Genomic DNA, 20,037 nt, shown 5'->3' with positions numbered 1-20,037 from the left:
AAATCCAGGTACCCAAACATTTTCTGATATCCTGTTTATAGACAATAAACATAAAAACAAGTTAACACAAAATTAACACAAATTAGAAGTTATTCCTTTACTCCTGGATTATTGAAATAATAGGAGGTCAGTCAGCCCAGAAATCATATTGAAACCTAAAAACATAGACAATTCTCTGTGTATTTAATTTAGTAAATTAGATATCCTTAATATAACATGATGCAGTGAAAGAGACACGAGATATACCTGTTGAAATACCATGGGTAGCTGGAGGAGTGTGGATGCATAGAGCCACACAGACTCAGTTCTACAGAGCACGATGATTTCTAGTTTGGCTTGCCTAACTTGATCTGAAAATGCAGTGGTTTATTTAGCTTTAGAATACATACCTCTAAATAGTCTGTCAAGCAGTTTACATGATTTTCCAATTCAAATGCCAAAAATGTGTAATTCACCGTGTTGCCGGTAGTTGCCTGGATGGTCCAGTTGCAACGCTGATTGTCAGAATAGGGACCTGGATAATGTATACTCTCTAAGAGGCCGTAGGTTCGGTTCACAATCACCACGTTCCTACATGCTGAAAAAAGTAACCAGGATTATTGAGAACCACCATCATGTATTTCATTGTTGCTCCCAGATGGGTGAGATTTTCCTTTAAGAAAACATCTAGGGGGTATGGAGAGGGTAGTTGGGTTATGGACACTAGGGAGGGTATGTGATATAGTGAGTGCTATGAAATGTGTAAGCCTGACGATTCATAGACCTATACATATGTTAATTAAAATAATTAATAAAAAAGAAAACTAGATTAAAATATATACATAGTTTATATATTATATGTTTGTATATATTATGTATATACATATATATAGTATATATGTTTATGTGTGTGTATATGTGTATATAGTACATTTTTATAGTGAAAGGGTCTCCACTTAGAATAAACATAAAATAATACTTCAGTGAACTCATAAATTTTAAAGTGTCATGAAAATTGCCTATTAGGCATCAAATTCCCGTGAACTGGTAGAGAGCAGACTAACTCAGCACTACTCAGAGAGCAGTCTGATTTGTTTATTTACAAAAGTGCATTAAATATTCTATGCTTCTGTTTTTCTAACTTCAATGTTTGGAAGGAACAGAAATCCTGACCTTTAAATTCAACAGCTTAAAAACACGAAGTTCTATGTGAATGCTAAAAATGAGTAACAGCATGGCTTTGTTGAACATTCAAAAGTCAGCATGAAATTCACAATAAAGGCTCCATTATTCCTCTAGTTAGTCATCAGGAAGTACCAAATGAATGGAGGGAATGTAAAGGATGTGAAGAAGAAACGAAAATCTTAAATTTTGAAAAAAGTCTTCCATCTACGGGTGGCATTTTCCTCGGCTGAGTCTACAACAACACTATACCAGGTGCCTCAAGGTGTGGCTAGTCCCGGGGAGTCAGTGCCAAACACAACCCAAACTAAGGACTTGAACAAGGCATATACATCCCTTTTCTCAAACCTTGTCCACATTGTCTGTATGATGTGTGATAAAAGAGAATGAGAAAAATAAACATTATACTGAAAAAATGGTCTCTGAAAAATGTGGTTCATATATGCATTTCTACTACTATACTCTTCCTGACAGATGACTAGAATATATATTTCATATATATATGAAATCTTTGGTATGGAAAAGTATACCTTTGTAGCTCTTCAGAATCTTTCTTTGCTAGATCAGGGGAATACTCAAACTATTTCTCATTAGAGAAATTTCTCTATTCTCATTTCTCTATTCTCTATTCTCATTTCTCATTTTGTCCACAAAGGAATTCTAAAGGACAATGTCATGGTCTTAAATGCCTGTGAGAAGTTACAGCAATCAGGCAAAGAGGCAGCGTGTGCTACAATGCCTACAAGTCTGGGCAGAGGAAAATATATTCCATGAAACCATATGGGCTGCTCTCAGTGCTCAGAAATTTTACTATCTGCAAACCTCCAATTTCATATGGCAAATTTTACAGAAAATCTCACAGGTTAGCTCTGATTTTGCCTTTAAGGACCTATATTCCATGTACGCTATTACTCTTTCAGTATTCCGAAATTACAAGAGAAAAATAAAATAATCACAGGAATAAAAGGGAAGAATCTTTAATAAACAATCAGTCTATAACCAAGAAGCAAATTACCACAGCAATAATAAAATTAGAGACATGATTACATGTTTGACCAAAAAGATCTATCCCTGAGAGAATTTAGGAGAGCTTTTCATACACTATGCTGAACTTCTGAAGAATAAAGCATTTTATCATTAAAACTCAGTATTCAAAACTATCTAGAATTCAGCCTAACCCTCAACTGTAAGTGAATGTGAATATTTGCAAATTCACACATAGTCAAGATCAAACATTAATATGCTTTCAAAGAATTCCAAGGGATTTTGTGTGTTCAGTTTATGATCTTGTGACTTTCAGTTCTATTTTTATGTAACTGTGTCAAAATATAGATAAATTTAGGTGTAGTGGACAAGGAATGTACTTTCAAAACCACAAGTGTTTATTAAGTAACATAAATTCAAGGAAGCCTTGTTTTCTTTAAATGTCCATCTTGAGACTAACATAAGAAAGTATTTAGTTCTAGGGGCGCCTGGGTGACTCCATTGGCTGGGCGACCAACTCCTGATGTCAGCTCAGGCCATGAACTCAGGGTGATGAGATGGAGCCCTGCTTCTGCTCTGTGCTGAGCATGGAGCCTGCTTGGGACTCTCTCCCTCGGTCCTTCCTCCTTCCCCCTGCCACTTGCTTGTGTACATGGGCATGCACACACTCACACTCTCTCAACTCTCAAAAAAAAAAAAATTAATTCTAAACCTTGAAGGCACTTTCATAATGGCGTTGTTTAATCTCCTTTTAAGAAATCATGGAACCTCAGAGAAGAAAAGTGATCCTCTCAGAGATTAGGAGCCAGGAAAAACCTCTGGGCTCCTTGACCCTTCATACAATATTCTTTTCATTCTACCATGGGGCCTCATAGGAAAGTAGATTTTAAAATGACATCTCTATAATGACCAGCTTTTTCCACAATAAAGACTGTACTAGGAGCACCTGGGTGGCTCAGTCAGTTGAGCCTCCACTCTTGGTTTCAGCTCAGATCATGATCTCAGGGTCCTGGGATCAGCTCTCCATGGGGCTCTGTGCTCAGCAGGAAGTCTGCTTCAGATTCTAATTCTCCCTCTGCCCCTCCCCCAACTTGCTCATTCTCTCTCTCTCTCTAAAATAAATAAATAAATCTTAAAAAAAAAAGAATGTGCACTTTACATCTGATTTATAAGAATATAGTTTTCCTTAATAAAAATTAAGGTACCATTTGGGGCTCCTGGGTGGCTCAGTGGGTTAAGCCTCTGCCTTCAGCTCAGGTCATGATCCTAGGGTCCTGGGATTGAACCCTGCATCGGGCTCTCTGCTCAGCAGGGAGCCTGCTTCTCTCTCTCTCTATGATGCCTACTTGTGATCTCTCTCTCTCTCTGTCAAATAAATAAAATCTTTAAAAAAAAATAAAAATTAAGGTACCATTTGAAGTACAAGACCAAAAAACCCCCCAAAAAACAGTGTGGGAGATACTATGTACAATGGAATAATGTCTAACTAGAAGATTGTAATGTTTGATACAAATGAAAACCCGTTTGCCGTTAACCTGCTATGCTGATCTTTAGCCAAATAGCAACTATCTCAGCATATTAAATACTCCATTTTGCATAGCTTACCACATGCTTTAGTTATATGGCATTAAATTTAATGCTAAGCAGTTTTCTGTCAAATCGAATTAAATTTTCTCATAGAGAGCAAAGATTTATTTCAATTGCTCAAACCAATGGGTTATACTCATTTCCATTTGTTTCACTATCAGGAGATTGAAGACCCACCAAAGGCACGGATGGAGCAGCCAGAATGCGTACTTACTCTGCCGGTATTCGGCTAGGAAGCCACCTCCTTGTTGACCTTCATCTGTCCTGAATTTTAAAAACATGCTGTCTCCACTAGAACGGATGAGAGGCGGTTTTTCATTCCCACAAAGCTGACTTAGCAAATGAGAGCTGGTACTTGGGCCGTCGTACACCTTTAATAAAACATTTTAAAATGTCAGATGATTGTGGCCATAGACATTATCTAAAAGACTCCAATTCTTAACAAGTGGGAAAATACATGAAATGCACGACATAACAAAAGAAGAGCCCTGAATCAAAATATCAAAATATCAAAAATTATATTTAAATGTCTATAAACGTAGGTAGTGAACTTGGGCCGTTTAGCCATGGCTGTGTATAATGATAAGGGTGTAAACCCAGGCTGAAATTTGAGGGTTAAAAATGAAAGACTAATATGCATTTTTGAGACCATAGTTGTTTTCAGCAGTTCTCCTTGTTTTTAATTTCACAGTTTATAATTTATGACATTGTAATACATTTTCATTTAGTTTTTTTTTAAATGGTCAAGGATGGATTGCTGCTACTTATGAAATCCTACCTGATGACTTCAATTATCCTCTCTAATTCACCAATATAGTCCTCTACATTGTTATTTTTTTAAAAGAATATGTAGAAATGACTCATTTTGGGAGATTTTAATCATATTTTCACAGCCCATATTCAATATATTTTAAATACTTAGTATACCAATGCCGTACTTAGAAGGCTGTCATTTTCATCACATTTTCTTTTTTCTCTTTTCTTTTATTTGAACTTTCTATGTGGATATTTTAAGTGTTCCCATTTCCTGAATTTCAAAGAAGGAAAAAATGCTTCTATGTGTGTGTGGGCAAGATGGGAGCAGTGAAATAAACCACTGAGCTCCATACATACCGCCAGATAATCTGACGTGCAGTTTGGGTGATGCTCCAAGTGAAAGTCTTCAAATTCCAGTTCGAATGGGCTGCCGTGGCTGGATTTCAACCTCCAATAGCATTCAGAGCTGTGGTAGTAGGGCATCGGGTAGTTGGGAGAAGTGAACACGCCAGTGGGAGTCGTGAGATTGCCCCCACATCCTACAGGAGAAAGAGATGAGATGACCCAGATGTTTTTCTTCTTGGTAAAATGGAGTTCTCCTATCTATATTAAACTGGGGTTACTGTTACTCTCTTTTGTGGCAGAACACAACTGCATCTCCAAAGAGTAACTAGCCTAGGTCAACATTCTTTCTTTCTCCTAATCAAGATGACCAGCTGAAGGAAAGATACCATGGAATCAGGATATTTCCCCTTGTTCCATCCTCGAAAACAAAACCAAAACAGCGGCTGTTAACTCAGAAATATTTGTAATGTTGAAGTTTAGTACAGACAGTAATGACAAAATACAGCTGAAAAAAAAAAAAAAAACTGGATGAGAGCATCGAAGTCTATGAATCAAGAAACCAATCAGACCAGATTCTCCAAGGAAAGACAGCTCTTTCCCATTTACCTGTCAATGATCCATCCCAGTTAACTGAGAATCCAGGCCCTGAGCCAAGGAAGTCACTCTTAAATTGTAACCATAGTTTGTTGCTGTGAGAGATGATTCTTGGAGGTGGATTTGAGCCACAGTATGTTCCCAGGGATGGTGAACTTTCATAGCCTCCATCTCTGTGGCAAAACACAGATGAGATCATTTATTGGTTATTGATAATATTACTGTATAAACATTTAATATTATTTGAACTTTGAGATTGCAAACAGATCAATTTATGTCAGTCAACCTTTCTTCAGAATACTCCAAGTCACAATTTCAAGTTTTCAATTTTTCACTTTATTATATAGCATTTGAATTCCTTAATAAGGAACATCATTTTTGGTTCATGCGACATTTTATATAACCAATTTCAAGCTGAGAAAAGCATCTGGCAAATGTGTCAGAGAACACAGAGAGAATGAACATGTAGAAATTACATACATAATATGTAATGGGATAAAGAAACCATAATTATTAACAGTATAAACAAATGTTACTTAATTTTACAGAGAAAACTGGAAATTTTTTCTTTCTATTTTGAATTTTTCAAAATTTAATCTTATATTTGACATATTTAGCAAAATTTTGAAAATAATTTTTCCCCAAGAACTTTTCAGAGTCTTATACCTACTTTGTAATATGGAGCTTTTCAAGCTTAAAAAAACGGGGGGGGGAGTGACTCAACATTAAAATCTAATGATTAATTATTGCAAATTTAGAATTTATGTTATTTTGGCATGATATGATACAATTGTGGTTTATTATTTTAGTACCTCACTTTACATAATAGAATAAAATGTATTATAAAAAAGTATAATATTCTAGGCTTTCAAAAAGCCAAATAAAAAATTTAACCAAATATACACCAAGTTGATTAGCCTGATTAATTCAATGTAATGATCTGAGTAGAGAGCAATATATAGGTTAACTTACTTTTACTGCAAATATAACTTTTTAAACTCATTCTCTCTAAATACCAAAGAAGTAAAGAAGAAAGGGTCTCACACTAAAATTCACAAGCCTAGACTTTTATTAGTTGAACACAAAAACTTTCTAAAAACTTTAAGGTTGTTATCTTACCATCATTTTTGTGATATAATTAGACCAAATGTACAATGAACAGCCTAAAATTTAAATTTATTTTCCTATAAAGAAAGTAGGTTTTTAATAATTGCAAGGACCTAATTTCACAGTAGTAGTACATCTGTTTAATCTGTCCAAATAAAATCTGGAGTTTATTTTCAAATATTCTCAATAAAATAATCACTTCAAAATAACCACTGAAACTTATGCAATTTCCTGGTTTTCTTCTGTTAAATCAGGGTCCACATGGAAAACTTTACATCTTGCAAGAAAGGGCACAACAGTCTGCTTTAGAGAGAATTTCCATGTGTTTTCTTTACCCTTTCCAGGAAAGATTATGAATTAAAACCAGTAACAGAAAAGGTGATGAAATAAAGGCGCTTACCTGATTTCCACAAAATCTATACAGTGCCCACCAATGGCCTCCTCCAAAGAGAAATTTGTGAAGTGTAATGCAATCTGTTGGCTGGTTTCCACCGTGATCCTATAAACGCATTTCCAATTGTTGGGATAATTACCAGGGAAGTTTGGAGAAGTGAAAGTCCCAGATTCTTCTGTATAGTTTTCCATGCATGCTGTGGAAAGAAATACAGCATAATGGAGAAAAGAGAAAATAACAGGCTATATCTATAAGACATTCAGTGATAGACATTTCATCAATTTATGCCAATGTACTTGATTTTCAACAGGCCATTGAATGTTAAATAATGATTTCCTTTCAAAATAAAGATTTTTTTTTAAATCTCAAAGGCAAAAGTAATTATTAATAGTAAGCCTAAGAGGGGCGCCTGGGTGGCTCAGTCGTTAGACGTCTGCCTTTGGCTCAGGTCATGATCTCAGAGTCCTAGAATCGAGTCCTGCATCCGGTTCCCTGCTCTGCGGGAGGCCTGCTTCTCCCTCTCCCACTCCCTCCGCTGTGTTCCCTCTCTCACTGTGTCTCTCTCTGTCAAATAAATAAATAAAATCTTTAAAAAATAATAGTAAGCCTAAGTAAGCTACGTAGTACAAATCGTTACATATATCCAAACTTTTTAGACCTTGGAAGTGTTATAATGTTTTAATTTATGCACATTAACCTAAACATTAAACATTAGGCTCAACCATGGAAATCATAGAGGGGCGCTAGAAATAATTCAGTTCTGTCCTCGTTTTCATAACCTTCCTTTAAAATGGTTTTCATCGGGACGCCTGGGTGGCTCCGTCGGTTAACCAGCTGCCTTCTGTTCAGGTCATGATCCCGGCGTCTTGGGATGGAGCCCCACATCCGGCTCCTTGCTCATCAGGGAGCCTGCTTCTCCCTCTGCCTCTGCCTGCCACTCTGCCTGCCTGTGCTCTCTCTCGCTCTCTCTCTGACAAATAAATAAATAAAATCTTAAAATAAATAAATAAATAAATAAAATGGTTTTCATCAAAGCATGCATTTATGAAAAATGACAAAGCAGGTATCTCAGCCACGTGAAGAATAGAAGGTAAGTATTGGGAATCGGGCTGAGCTTGAATCAATGCCTCCCTCAAACACGGACAAGCTATGTGACCTTGGGCAGATTACTTCACCTCTCTGAGCCTCATATCCCAAATGGGGATGACAACTATATTTGACTCTACATATATGTGTTAGAGAATTGCATAATTAAATGGCTTGGCACATGGTACATGCTCAATAAATGGTAGTAATCGTCATTATGTTTCAAAATAGTTCAGAAAAGTGTAGAAAAAGTAGAACATAAACGATAAGGAATAAATCAGATATTCACATTAAACATTACGATACTTGGAGGGCTCCCTCAGTGGCTCTCTTGGTTAAACATCCTGCTCCTGATTTCAGTTCAGGTCATGATTTCAGGGCCATGGGATGGAATCCCACATCTTGGCTGCTGGAGAGTCTCCCCCTCTCTCTCTCTGTCTCTCAAATAAATCCTCAAAAAAATAATACTTGGACAATTTTATGCTGTAATTCAGTATTAACTGTTCTACTTTTAAGAATTTTAACTTCACCTATTCAGTCCATCAGGCTCTCTATTTACCAACCAACCCATTCAATCTCCTATGCCCTTCAAATCTGAGATATTTTCCAAAGAAAATCCAGTTTCAAGCATTTTTAATGTAGTTGCAATTGTATCTAGTAATAACATAAATCTAGGGTCCAGGAGTAGACACAGGCCTCCTACTAAAAGGTTCTGAGGGAGAATAAGCTATTATACTTTCTTATGGGTGAAAAAAGAAAATGAGGATGTTTGGATGTCAAATTTCCCATTTGTTGCTGAATAATCATAGTCAGAAGAGAGGACCCACTGATATTGAGAGTACAAAGATGCAAAGAGAATATTACAAGTCCTTGGGGCACCTGGGTGGTTCAGTTGTTAAGCAGCTGCTTTTGGCTCAGGTCATGATCCCAGGGTCCTGGGATCGAACCCCACATCTGGCTCTCTGCTTAGCGGGAGGCCTGCTTCTCCTGCTCCCACCACTTCCCCTACTTGTTTTCTGTCTCTCTCTCTCTCTCTCTCTTTCTCTCTCTCTCTTTCTGTGTCAAATAAATAAAATCTTAAGAAAAAAAAAGAAAATATTACAAGTTCTACTACCTATGTATAACCCTCAGAGGAATGGTACTCATCAAATATTTGACTTCCTCTATTTTAAACAGCAAGCCAGCAAGGTTTTACTTTATTGAAAAAAATTGAAAGGTTATTTAACTTCAATTATGAATACTGCATAGTTTTCTGCAGTCTGCCAAGAAATAGTCCTTCAAGGAGGAAGGATGGAAGGAAAAGAAGGAAGGGGAAAGGCAGGAGGAAGGCAGGGTGGGGGGAGAGAGGGGCAGACAGAAGGGGGTGTAGAAGTGGTCTATTAAGTATTTCACAGCAATAATGAGTATTACTGCAGTAACAATTCATGGATCAAATGTACATTAAATGAAGGTTATGACGTAGTCTCCCTGAGCTGATAGAACTGGCAGAGTCATTGACCATCCCACATTCAGATAGTTTTAGCCAGTCAGTCAAATATCTAGAGCAAATCTGTATGTCATATGTTCTTAGAGATAATATTTCATGCCTACCCACTCTACTTCCAGAAGGGAAATACAACTGTACTGGATATTTCTTTTTTTTTTTTTAAGATTTATTTATTTATTTGACAGAGAGAGAGAGAGAGAGATCACAAGTAGGCAGAGAGGCAGGCAGAGAGAGAGGAGGAAGCAGGCTCCCCACTGAGCAGAGAACCCGATGTGGGGCTCGATCCCAGGATCCCGGGATCATGACCTGACCAGAAGGCAGAGGCCTTAACCCCCTGAGCCACTGTACTGGATATTTCTAACACAACTTGCAATTAGTCTGCAGGTGGATGGTTTGTATGAGCAGGATCTCATGTAAAAGAACCAATTCAACAAATATTTGAGAAGTAATGATGATTTATTTTCCTGTACCTTGTCTATATGCAGGGGACTACTGTGCCACAATTGGTGTTTGTTTTTTAACCCCTACTGAGATTTTGACTTACTCATTAAGCTTCTTTTCTGGCACAAAGTCCCTTATGTATTCAAATGGTCCTCACACTGTTCACTTTGAAATGTTTTATCTAACAACTTCCCTTCTACCCCAACACACCATTAAACAAATAAACTCAGACATCATTTAAAGTCAAAGTCAAATATCACTTCTTCTGTGAAACTCCTCCAAATCAAGCCAGAATTAATTTTCTTGTGCTCAATTAAAATTTATGCAAATAGCAATTTAAGCTCCCAAAATACAGAATTGTGATTGTCTTTATGGGAGTACATTTCCTCTACTATGTCTGAAAATATAAACAGGACCTTATTAACAATTATTAACTGTCACTTACCATATTATCTGGACCAGAATACATCTAATAAATATTTGTTAACATTTTATTACATAACTATGTATTGAAAATTGAGAGGGTGGGACAAGTATCTATTTTCTTCCCACTTTCTCTATCCCCATCCTATTACCCCCTCCACTTTTCTTATCTCATGTTCCTGCTCTCTCTCCTTCCTATCTCCTTTACTGAGTAGGTTAAGATTCTTTAATATTTTATCATGTTTATTCAATCTAAAGTATAGAAATCTTTGCTTCCAGCCATGACAAATAACTAGTGCTAAACTAGCCCCCATCCATAACAACTATGAAACTGGACAAAATATATGAGGCACCAGGCAATGGACAGTTCAAGATTGTGATCCTTGACAGACAGAAAATTCATGAGGTGGAATTTTATTTCCTTGGCTCTTTATGCAGAATTTTCTGATCACAGCAGATTGCTCAAGTCCAAGTAGTAAATACTAGACAGTACTGTTCAGCTGAGGAAGCAGGAATCTGAGTTTAGGGCTGTCAAAAGAGCTGGGACTACAGGGAAATGCTCTAATAGGGAAGAATTATACAGAGAGGAGGACCAGCCATCTGTGTAAAGTTCCCTATGTATTCTTGCCTGAGCCTGGGCTGGGCATACATGAGGTGAGTTCAAAAGGCATACCAGAGAGTAGCTGCTACTAGGCTGGAAGCCAGAGGCCAGGCAATACTGGGAGAGTATGGAGTTCTCCCCGCATCAGAATCCCCTCTTTTACATGTCAAACACCCATCTGAGAACTGGAAAGGCCACCCCTTAGAAATGAGGACCATGACCAAGAGTAAGCTTTCCTTGAATTTCCCTACTAAAGTATAAGTCTTGACAAGGCCTGCCTACCTAGTTAGAAGGATTTAGGAAACACCTGGGGATTTTCACAAATATGCCTTAACAAATACAAAATACAAACCTATACAAGTATATAAAATAATCAGCTAAATATTGAACTGCCATAAAACTTCAGAGAAAGAGAAAGCAGAGTTTTTACACAAATCATTTACCATATCCAGTATAAAACTCAAAAACTGCTATTTTTTAGAGAAAAATTAACTATTTTAGAGAAATATAAATCATAGTCAAGAAAAAATGTGACCTTGTGACTCAAAGATGGCCAGATATTAGATTAGCAGACAAAAACTTTAATACAACTACTAGAAATATGCTCAAAGATTTAAAGAAAAATACAGTCTCAATGGTAAATACATAGAAAATCTTGGCAATACAAAGGAAATTATTAAAAGAATCATATGGAAATTCTATAATTTAAAAGTACATCAACTGACCTGAAACTAATAATAATACTGTATGTTAACTCAACTGAAATTTTTTTTAAAAAGTATACTAATTGAGATTTAAAAATTCATAGATAGGCCTAATAGAAACTTTGAGGTAGAAGAAAAAGGATCATTGAACTTGAAGGTGTATGAATAGAAATGGTTTAATCTGAAGGAAAAAAAGGGGAAATGTGCAGAAAAATGAACAGATTCTCAAAACCTAGAAAAAAAATTACCAAATAGTTTAGCACACATATAATTGGAGACCCAGAAGGAGAAGATAATGAAAATAGGTAAAAAAGAAAAAATATAGTGACTAAAATTCTCCTAAATTGACTTGAAAAATCAAATTAGCTTCAAGGACTTGAGTTAATCCTAAGCAAGAAAAATAAAAGAAAATCACACTTGGGTACCTCAAACCATTGAAAAACAAATACAAGAAAAATAAAGGAGCCAGAGGAAAAATGACACATTATATACAGGAAAACCATGATATGCATAGTAGCTGGATTCTAATTAGATACAATGGAGGCAAGAAGAAAATGGAATATATTTTTAAGGTGTTGACAGAAAAAAAGTTTAATTACCCAGAAAAAGTCTTTTTTTAAAAACTTTTTTAAAAGATTTATTTATTTGAGAGAGAGAGAGCATGAGTAGAAGTGGCAGCAGGAAAGGGAGAGAGAATCTCAAGCAGACCCAATGCTGAGCATGAAACCCAACTAGGGGCTCCATCCCACAACCCTGATATCATGACCTGAGCTGAAACCAAGAGTCGGAAGTTTAACCAACTGTGCCATTCAGGTAATCCCTGATAAAGTTTTTCAAAATGAGAGTGCAAAAAGGACATTTTTAGACAAACAGAAGCTGAGAGAATTCATCACTAAAAGTGATGATACTACATGAAAAACTAACAATGTCATTATGCCAAAGACAAATTATACCAGAGGGAAACATGTATGTATAAGAAGGACTGAAGAAAGCCAGAAATGGTAAGCAACTAGATAAATATAAAGATTGCTCTTCTTTATAGTAAGGTGGAGTTTATAATATAAGTAGAATTAAAAGATACAATTAAAGTAGCATTAAGAAGAGGCAGACAGAATTACATACTGTTGTGGGGTTATTACATTTGTAATGTGAGAAGTGTGTGAAATACAGTATCAGGTATAAAATATAAGGTGTGAAGTGAAGTAGCAGCATATTAACTCTAAGCAGACTTACTGATAAGCTAAGAAAGCATTTTGTTAGCCCTTGAGCAAATACACAAAAAAGAGGTATAATTAAAAAGTTAATGAGTAGGGCACCTGGGTGGCTCAGTCGGTTAAGGTCAGTCACCTCAGGTAATGATCTCAGGGTCATGACCTGGAGATTCACATCAGGCTCCAAGCTCAGAGAGGAGTCTGCTTGAGATTCTCTCTCCCTCTCCCTCTGCCCCTCCCCCTGCTCATGCTCTAAATAAATAAATAAATAAATAAAATCTTTTTTATAAAAAAGTCCATGTAGGCAATAAAATGGAGTATTAAAAACTTCTGTAAGCTGAAAAGAAAAGAGAATAGTAGCAAAAGAAGGACATCTATGAAAAACCCAAAGCTAACATGACACTTAGTAATAAAGGATTAAATGCTTTTCTGTTAAGATTAAGAACAAGGCCAATATGTTTGATTTCATCTTGTCTATTCAACATAATACAGAAGTCACTCACCATTGTAATAAGGTGAGAGGGAGAGATTGGAAAAGAAAAAATATAGCTGTTATTATTCACAGATATGATCATCTATGTTGAATATACTAAGTAATCTATTAAAAAGTTACTAGAATAACTGAGTTTAACAAAATTACAGAATACAAGGTAAATATACAAAAATCAATTTAACTTGCAAATATGAGCCAAACAATTAAAAAATGAAAGTTAAAATATCATTTATTTGTTTTTTATTTTTTTTAAAGATTTTATTTATTTATTTACTTGTCAGAGAGAGAGAGAGAGAGGGTGCGAGCGCACATGGACCATGAGCGGAGGGTGGGGGGGTGCAGAGGGAGAGGCAGGCTCTTACTGACTCTTACTGAGTCCGATGCAGGACTCAATCCCAGGACCCTGGGATCATGACCTGAGCCAAAGGCAGATGCTTAACCAACTGAGCCACCCAGGTGTCCCTAAAATATCATTTATAAAAATATAAAAACATAAAGCACTTGATAATAAGTTCAATGGGAATGTGCAAAAACTCTATAGTGAAAAATTTAAAACATTGCTGAAAGAAATTTAAAATATTTGAATAAATGGAGAAGTAAAATATGTTTATGGATTGGAAGACTCAATTTAAGATGCCCTTTGATCCTGTACTGATTTATAATTCAATATATTCTCCATCAAATTCCCAATAAGTTTTGTTTTGATTTGGTTTGATGTAGTTTTTTTTAAGTTAAACTTGAAAAGCTGATTCTAAAGACCTATAGAAATGTAAAGGATCTAGAATAACCAAAAAAACAACTTTGAAAAACCTGGAGGACTTAACTTTCTGATTTTAAGATACACTATACAATTACATAATATTGAGTCCTATAGAATAGAATAGAGATTCCATAAGCACACCCAAACATGCATGGGCAATTGATTTGCAACAAGAATGTAAAAGCAATTCAGTGAAAAAAGGAGAATCTTTACAAAAAATAGTGTTCGAACATTAAATACCATTTGTTAACTTGGACACATAATTCATATCTGATATAGAAAAATTAGCTCAAATGGATCATAAACATAAATGTGAAACTTCGAACTCTAAGACTTAGTAGAAGAATGTACAAGAAAAAAATTCCTCATAACTTTAGCAGGCACAGAGATTTCCTTAGACAACAATACAAAGAACACTAAGCAGAAAAGAAAAAAGGGACTATTATACTTCTGTTCTTCAAACAACACTGTTAAGGTGGGGTAGGCTAGTTTCACACAAAGAAAATATTTGCAATGCATTTATCTGAAAAGGGACATAATTGTTTCCAGAATATATCACGTAAGACAATAATAAGACAAATAACGCAAATAAAAATGAACCAGTGATTTAATGGACAGCTCATAAGAAAAGATGTATAAACTGTCAATAAGCATGTGAGAACGTTCTCAGCACTATTAGTCATCAGGGACATGCAAATTTAAACAGTGAGGCAGTACTTCACAACTACTAGAGGCTAAACATGAAATATTGACAGTACCAAGTGTTGACAAAGACATAGAAAAAGGGTAATTCTCATTCATTGCAGGGGAAAATATAAAATGGTATAATCACTTTGGGGGAAAAAGCCTGGCAGTTTTTCATAAAATGAAAAATAGAATTGGGGCGCCTGGATGGCTCAGTGGGTTAAAGCCTCTGCCTTCGGTTCAGTTCATGATCCCAGAGTCCTGGGATCAAGCCCCGCATCGGGCTCTCTGCTCAGCGGGGAGCCTGTTTCCTCCTCTCTCTCTCTGCCTGCCTCTCTGCCAACCTGTGGTCTCTGTCTGTCAAGTAAATGGGTAAAATCTTTAAAAAAAAAAAAATAGAATTACCATGTGACCCAGATTCTATTTTAGGTATTTATTTATCTAAGAGAACTGATGACCCAAGTCCACGAAAAAAATAGTACACCAATGTTCACAGCCCCTTTTTTCATAATAGCTAAAAATGAAACAATCTAACTATCCAAAAATAGGTGAATGAATAACCAAATTATGATACATCTGTACAATGGAAGGCAATTCAGCAATTAAACAAAAAGAACTACTTATAAGTAGAACAACATGAACAAATTTCAGAAGCATTATGATAAAAGAAAGAAGCCAGATATAGGAGGGTATATACTACTCATATTTGCTTTCTGAACAGAAAAAAAACTAATTCATAGTGATAAGAACCAGGTTTGCGTTTGTTGAGATGGATGATGTAGAAGGATCGATCAAAAGGACATGAGGATTCTTTCTGGGATGATAAAATTACTCTATATCTTGAATGTGATTACATGCATATAGGTATTTGTTGAAACTACAGGTGAACTTTATGAAATTATGAAATAAAAATCTCTGTTATATTAAAAGTCTGAAGGTTCCATGCAAAGACATGTGATTACATGCATATAGGTATTTGTTGAAACTACAGGTGAACTTACTTTATGAAATTATGAAATAAAATCTCTGGTTATATAAAAGTCTGAAGGTTCCATGCAAAGACAGGTGAGTTCTCTAAAGTCAAGTCACTAAATAATTCAGCTATCCACTAAATAATAAATAAAACTAAAATTAGAGAAATAAAAATTATTTTTGAAGGGTACATCTGCTATAAATATTAAATAGGATATTTAATATTAAAATTTGATTGCAGTCTTATGAGAGTCACATGTCTGATTTTGTGGAGAGATAAACAGTAGTATTCTGAACTTACTGCATCTATTTCTGGAGAGGTTAGTAATTCCTCTTAGCTAACACTGGAGTCTGTAGAAAGTTTATGCTTTCTTCTCTTCACAGTATAAATGACTCTTTTGAGAATAATATTAATACTGAGATATATTAATGCTAGGTTTTTGATTTTCTCTTCTGCTTTGCAATAAAGCACAAATAATTAAAATTGGATATAGTCCACAAAAGGAAATTCACATGTTGCTTGATATTTGTTATATACATACAAAATGTAAACATAAAAATGCTTTTTCTTTCTTTCTTTCTTCCTTCCTTCCTTCCTTCCTTCCTTTCACTTGAGAGAGCACTGTGCACGCATGAGTTCTTGTGTGCAGGGTAGGAGGCTTGGAGGGGAGAGGAATGACAGAGAGGGAGAGAGAATTGTAAGCAGGCTCCACATTCAGCACAGAGCCCAATGTGGGGCTCAACCTCACGACCCTGAGATCATGACCTAAACTAAAATCAAGAGTCAGACGCTTAACTAACTGAGCCAACCAGAGCCCCTAAAAATGCCTTTTCTTTATATCTCATCTTGCTAAAGGAAAACTCCTATCCAATGGCAGTTTGCTTTTTATGATGGTCTAATATTTACAAAGATGAAGGAGAAAAATACATTTCTTCTATCCATTATATTCAACCGAACTAGCAATGGAAAAGCACCCCTCTGAAGATCAAAAACAACTGTTAGTAGGCCTCACATATCTCTCTTTCTGATCAACCCCAACAACAACCAAAAAAAAAAAAAAAAAAAGGAAAGGGAGAATATACAAAAGTTCTCTATGAACCCTTACAAAGGCACAAAACTGTATTTTTCTAAAAATGTATCTCTCCCTCCACTTAGTATTTTCAAATAAGTTTAAAGAATGTAACATTCAGTTCATTATCAAAAAGGAAAATCCAAAACATAGATATCCTTAATCCACAAAGCAGTGATGACATCAGTCCCATATGATCTGGGAGACAGGAAGAGTGCACAGAAGAATGCATCACCTTGGGAGACCCAAGATCACGGATAACTGCTCCATCATCTCCCCACTTTGCCATTTGCGATAACCTATGTGATTGTCCAATTACATTAGGGATCAATCCATAGGTGGTGCTTTCTGATCTCATTTATGAAACTTCCATGTCTGTATGAATCCATATGACCTCAGACTTTTTGTAAATGTACAGAATAGTCAACCCAGGAACCATCACCTGCTTCAGCTGGCATATTTGGTTAGCATTCTTCAAAGTGAAGACTTCAGAGAAGATAAAATTTCAGCTTCAGTTTCTCTTTCAGGAAAACAGAATCTTCCTTAACCAAAATCTAACATTTTGCCACAATATGCTGCTAGGGGGTCATGGCCATGGCTTTTTCTTTCCCCTCACAGGTGACTAACTGAATATGAATGTAAGCTAACTCACCAACACAGCTATTGTGAAATTGTACTTGGACCTCAGTAATTCATTTTAAACCGGGAATAGTCATGGTGGTTCACAGCGATTGTGTAATTTTCACACAGAATGTCTCATTTAATCTTCCCCAACTGTATAAAACAGCCACGTGTCACAATGTCCACGTTGTAGAGGGGTATAGATGAGGGATCTCAGACTCCCAGAGGTTAAGTTCTGAATATTACTTAGTTCAGACATGACAAAGCTAAAATTCAAACCCAAGTCTTCCCTTTCAAATCCTGTACTCTTTAACAATCCCTGGTTTCTCCATGCAGGAAATGTCAATTTAGAAATGAAGGTGAGAAGAAGGACTAGGAATATCACAAATGTTCATTTAGCACCTCATCCTAAGGATGAAGAAATGTAATAAATTAAATAAGACCAACCTACCAAGCTGTGAAGTGTTGGGAATACCCACATATACAAAATAGGAGATATTCTGACCGATGCAAAAGTAAATCTTTAAAAGAGCAATAGACTAACTAAAAACCTTTCCCAGAAGGAAAATATCTGAATATCTCATAGCAGAAAATTCAGAGTTCAAGGTGAATGAAAAGAATGAGGGAGCTTGGTACTTTTCCAAGGTAGTGTCAAGGCTGGCCTACAGCCCAAAACTTGTGACTTAGCCATCAGCCTTTCAGTAGCACGGAAAGTACTTTCCAGCATGACTGGTGGAAGTCTAATTCCCCATTACACCTCAGTTGTAATTCTATAGCAATTTATGCACTAAGACTTAATGTCCAGAATCTCTGAAGAACTGTGAGATTTTATTAGAACCATTTGAATTGGTGATAACCCACCCTAGACATATTTGAATCCAAATTTCTGGATGGGGACCTGATACCTGAATTTGTAACAAGAAAATCCCACCCCAAGTTTCTTATAAACACTAGAGTTTGAGAACACCACTCTCCTGGACCAAAGTTTGAAAATAGAAACAGTATCCCCTATTCATTTCTTCTAAAGAAACTCACTTTTGTCCTTTTGGTCATCACTTAACTTCTCAGTCTTAAATGCCTCTTCTGGGCTCATTTCAGGGTAACTGATGAAATATAAACTATAAGGAGGGCACCTGGGTGGCTCAGTGGGTTAAGCCTCTGCCTTCGGCTCAAGTCATGATCTCAGGGTCCTAGGATCGAGCCCCACATTGGGCTCTCTGCTCAGCAGGGAGCCTGCTCCCCCACCCCCCCCACCTACTTGTGATCTCTCTCTCTCTCTGTCAAAAAAAATAAATAAAATCTTTAAAAAAATAAGAAAGAAATATAGACTATAGGGTGGGTGGGAACTCTGAACTGGGAATGTGGGAGTTCGGAAAGCCCACTACTACCCACTTTTAACCCTATACTGATGTGGGTCTGACACTTCCTGACCATTTTTTCAGACAACTATAAAGCCCCCCCCCCTTTTTTGCAGAAAATAAGAAGTTCACTACAGTCCTTCCATACTCTGAGTTGAATATTACCAGCCACACCAAGTACATTTAATCTGGAGCATTTCCAAGAGCTCACCTGGACAGGATGAAACAAATGGATTAAATGTTGGGACTGAACTGTTTTGGTTTGGCTTCTAAACCGACTAGCTGTGCATTCTTGAGAGGAAAATTCAATAGTGGGTCCTCACTTTCCTTCATTAAAAAAAAAAAATAAGTAATTAAACTGGATTTGGTTTTGAACTTTCTGACACACCATAAAAACACATTTACATCAATCATGCACACACATGGATATTGCAAACAGTTTCAGGAGGTGACACCAAATTTGTATGATAAACTGATACTTTCTATTCTATTCTTTTCTATCTGTTCCATACTTTGAACAAATACAGATAGTAACATAGTAAGTTAACGTCATGGCCCACTAATGAGGCATGAATGTTGCAATGTTTTGAAAACATTGGACTAAGTGTTACATGGGTTTTGTCTAATATTAAAATAGAAAAGTCATCAAGTACATTTCTCTATTCTTTCTTATACCTTAAAAGTCTCCTTGTGGGTAAGATTATTTTAATTCATATGTAGGAGATGCTAATAGAATATAAAATTACAATTGAAATTAGTAAAGTTAGCTGGATAATCAAACTATATTCTTTCAAAATTCAAATATTTTATACTTTAAATAAGCAAACATGTAAAACCTATTCTAATAATGCTACTAAAAAAATTCTTCAGAATTTCTACCCAGAAACATTTTACTGGTTCGTTCTTGTTTCTATTTCCCCAGGCACATCTGGATGCCAGGGAGAAACTGTGATGAGGGAGGGAGTCAAAGTAATGAGCAGAAACTGATCTCTTTCCTCCCAAACACATATTTAGGAGCTGACATCATAGCCCCATGGCATGAAATAAAGATGGAATTCAAGTCAGGAAATTGAACCTTCACTAGATAAAGACAGGAAAGATTTCAGCTGAGAAACTCACACCTGCTGTGAACTAGAAATCACAAGCCGAATATTGTCATTATTGCTCTGAAAGTAACTTCTGCTAGAGCAGAAGGATGA

The 20,037-nt window shown here is 36.1% G+C and overlaps 1 protein-coding gene across 2 annotated transcripts in view; it reads right to left on the bottom strand.

The window, feature by feature from the left end:
* Window positions 1–20,037, bottom strand: part of CUBN (cubilin) — a 274,189-nt gene that overhangs the window by 189,071 nt on the left and 65,081 nt on the right. For both annotated transcript variants that reach the window (XM_047739399.1, XM_047739398.1), the window contains exons 23-27: window positions 6,935–7,124; window positions 5,440–5,600; window positions 4,846–5,027; window positions 3,947–4,103; window positions 390–577 (exon numbers count right to left, since the gene is read on the bottom strand). In XM_047739399.1, coding sequence (XP_047595355.1) covers window positions 390–577; window positions 3,947–4,103; window positions 4,846–5,027; window positions 5,440–5,600; window positions 6,935–7,124 — 878 coding nt within the window. The remainder of the gene's footprint in view (window positions 1–389; window positions 578–3,946; window positions 4,104–4,845; window positions 5,028–5,439; window positions 5,601–6,934; window positions 7,125–20,037) is intronic.

This window comes from Lutra lutra, chromosome 8, assembly GCF_902655055.1.
Source record: "Lutra lutra chromosome 8, mLutLut1.2, whole genome shotgun sequence".
Classification (NCBI taxonomy): Eukaryota; Metazoa; Chordata; class Mammalia; order Carnivora; family Mustelidae; genus Lutra; species Lutra lutra.
Note: the sequence above shows the minus strand (reverse complement) of the source record. Positions and strands in the feature narration are given on the sequence as shown.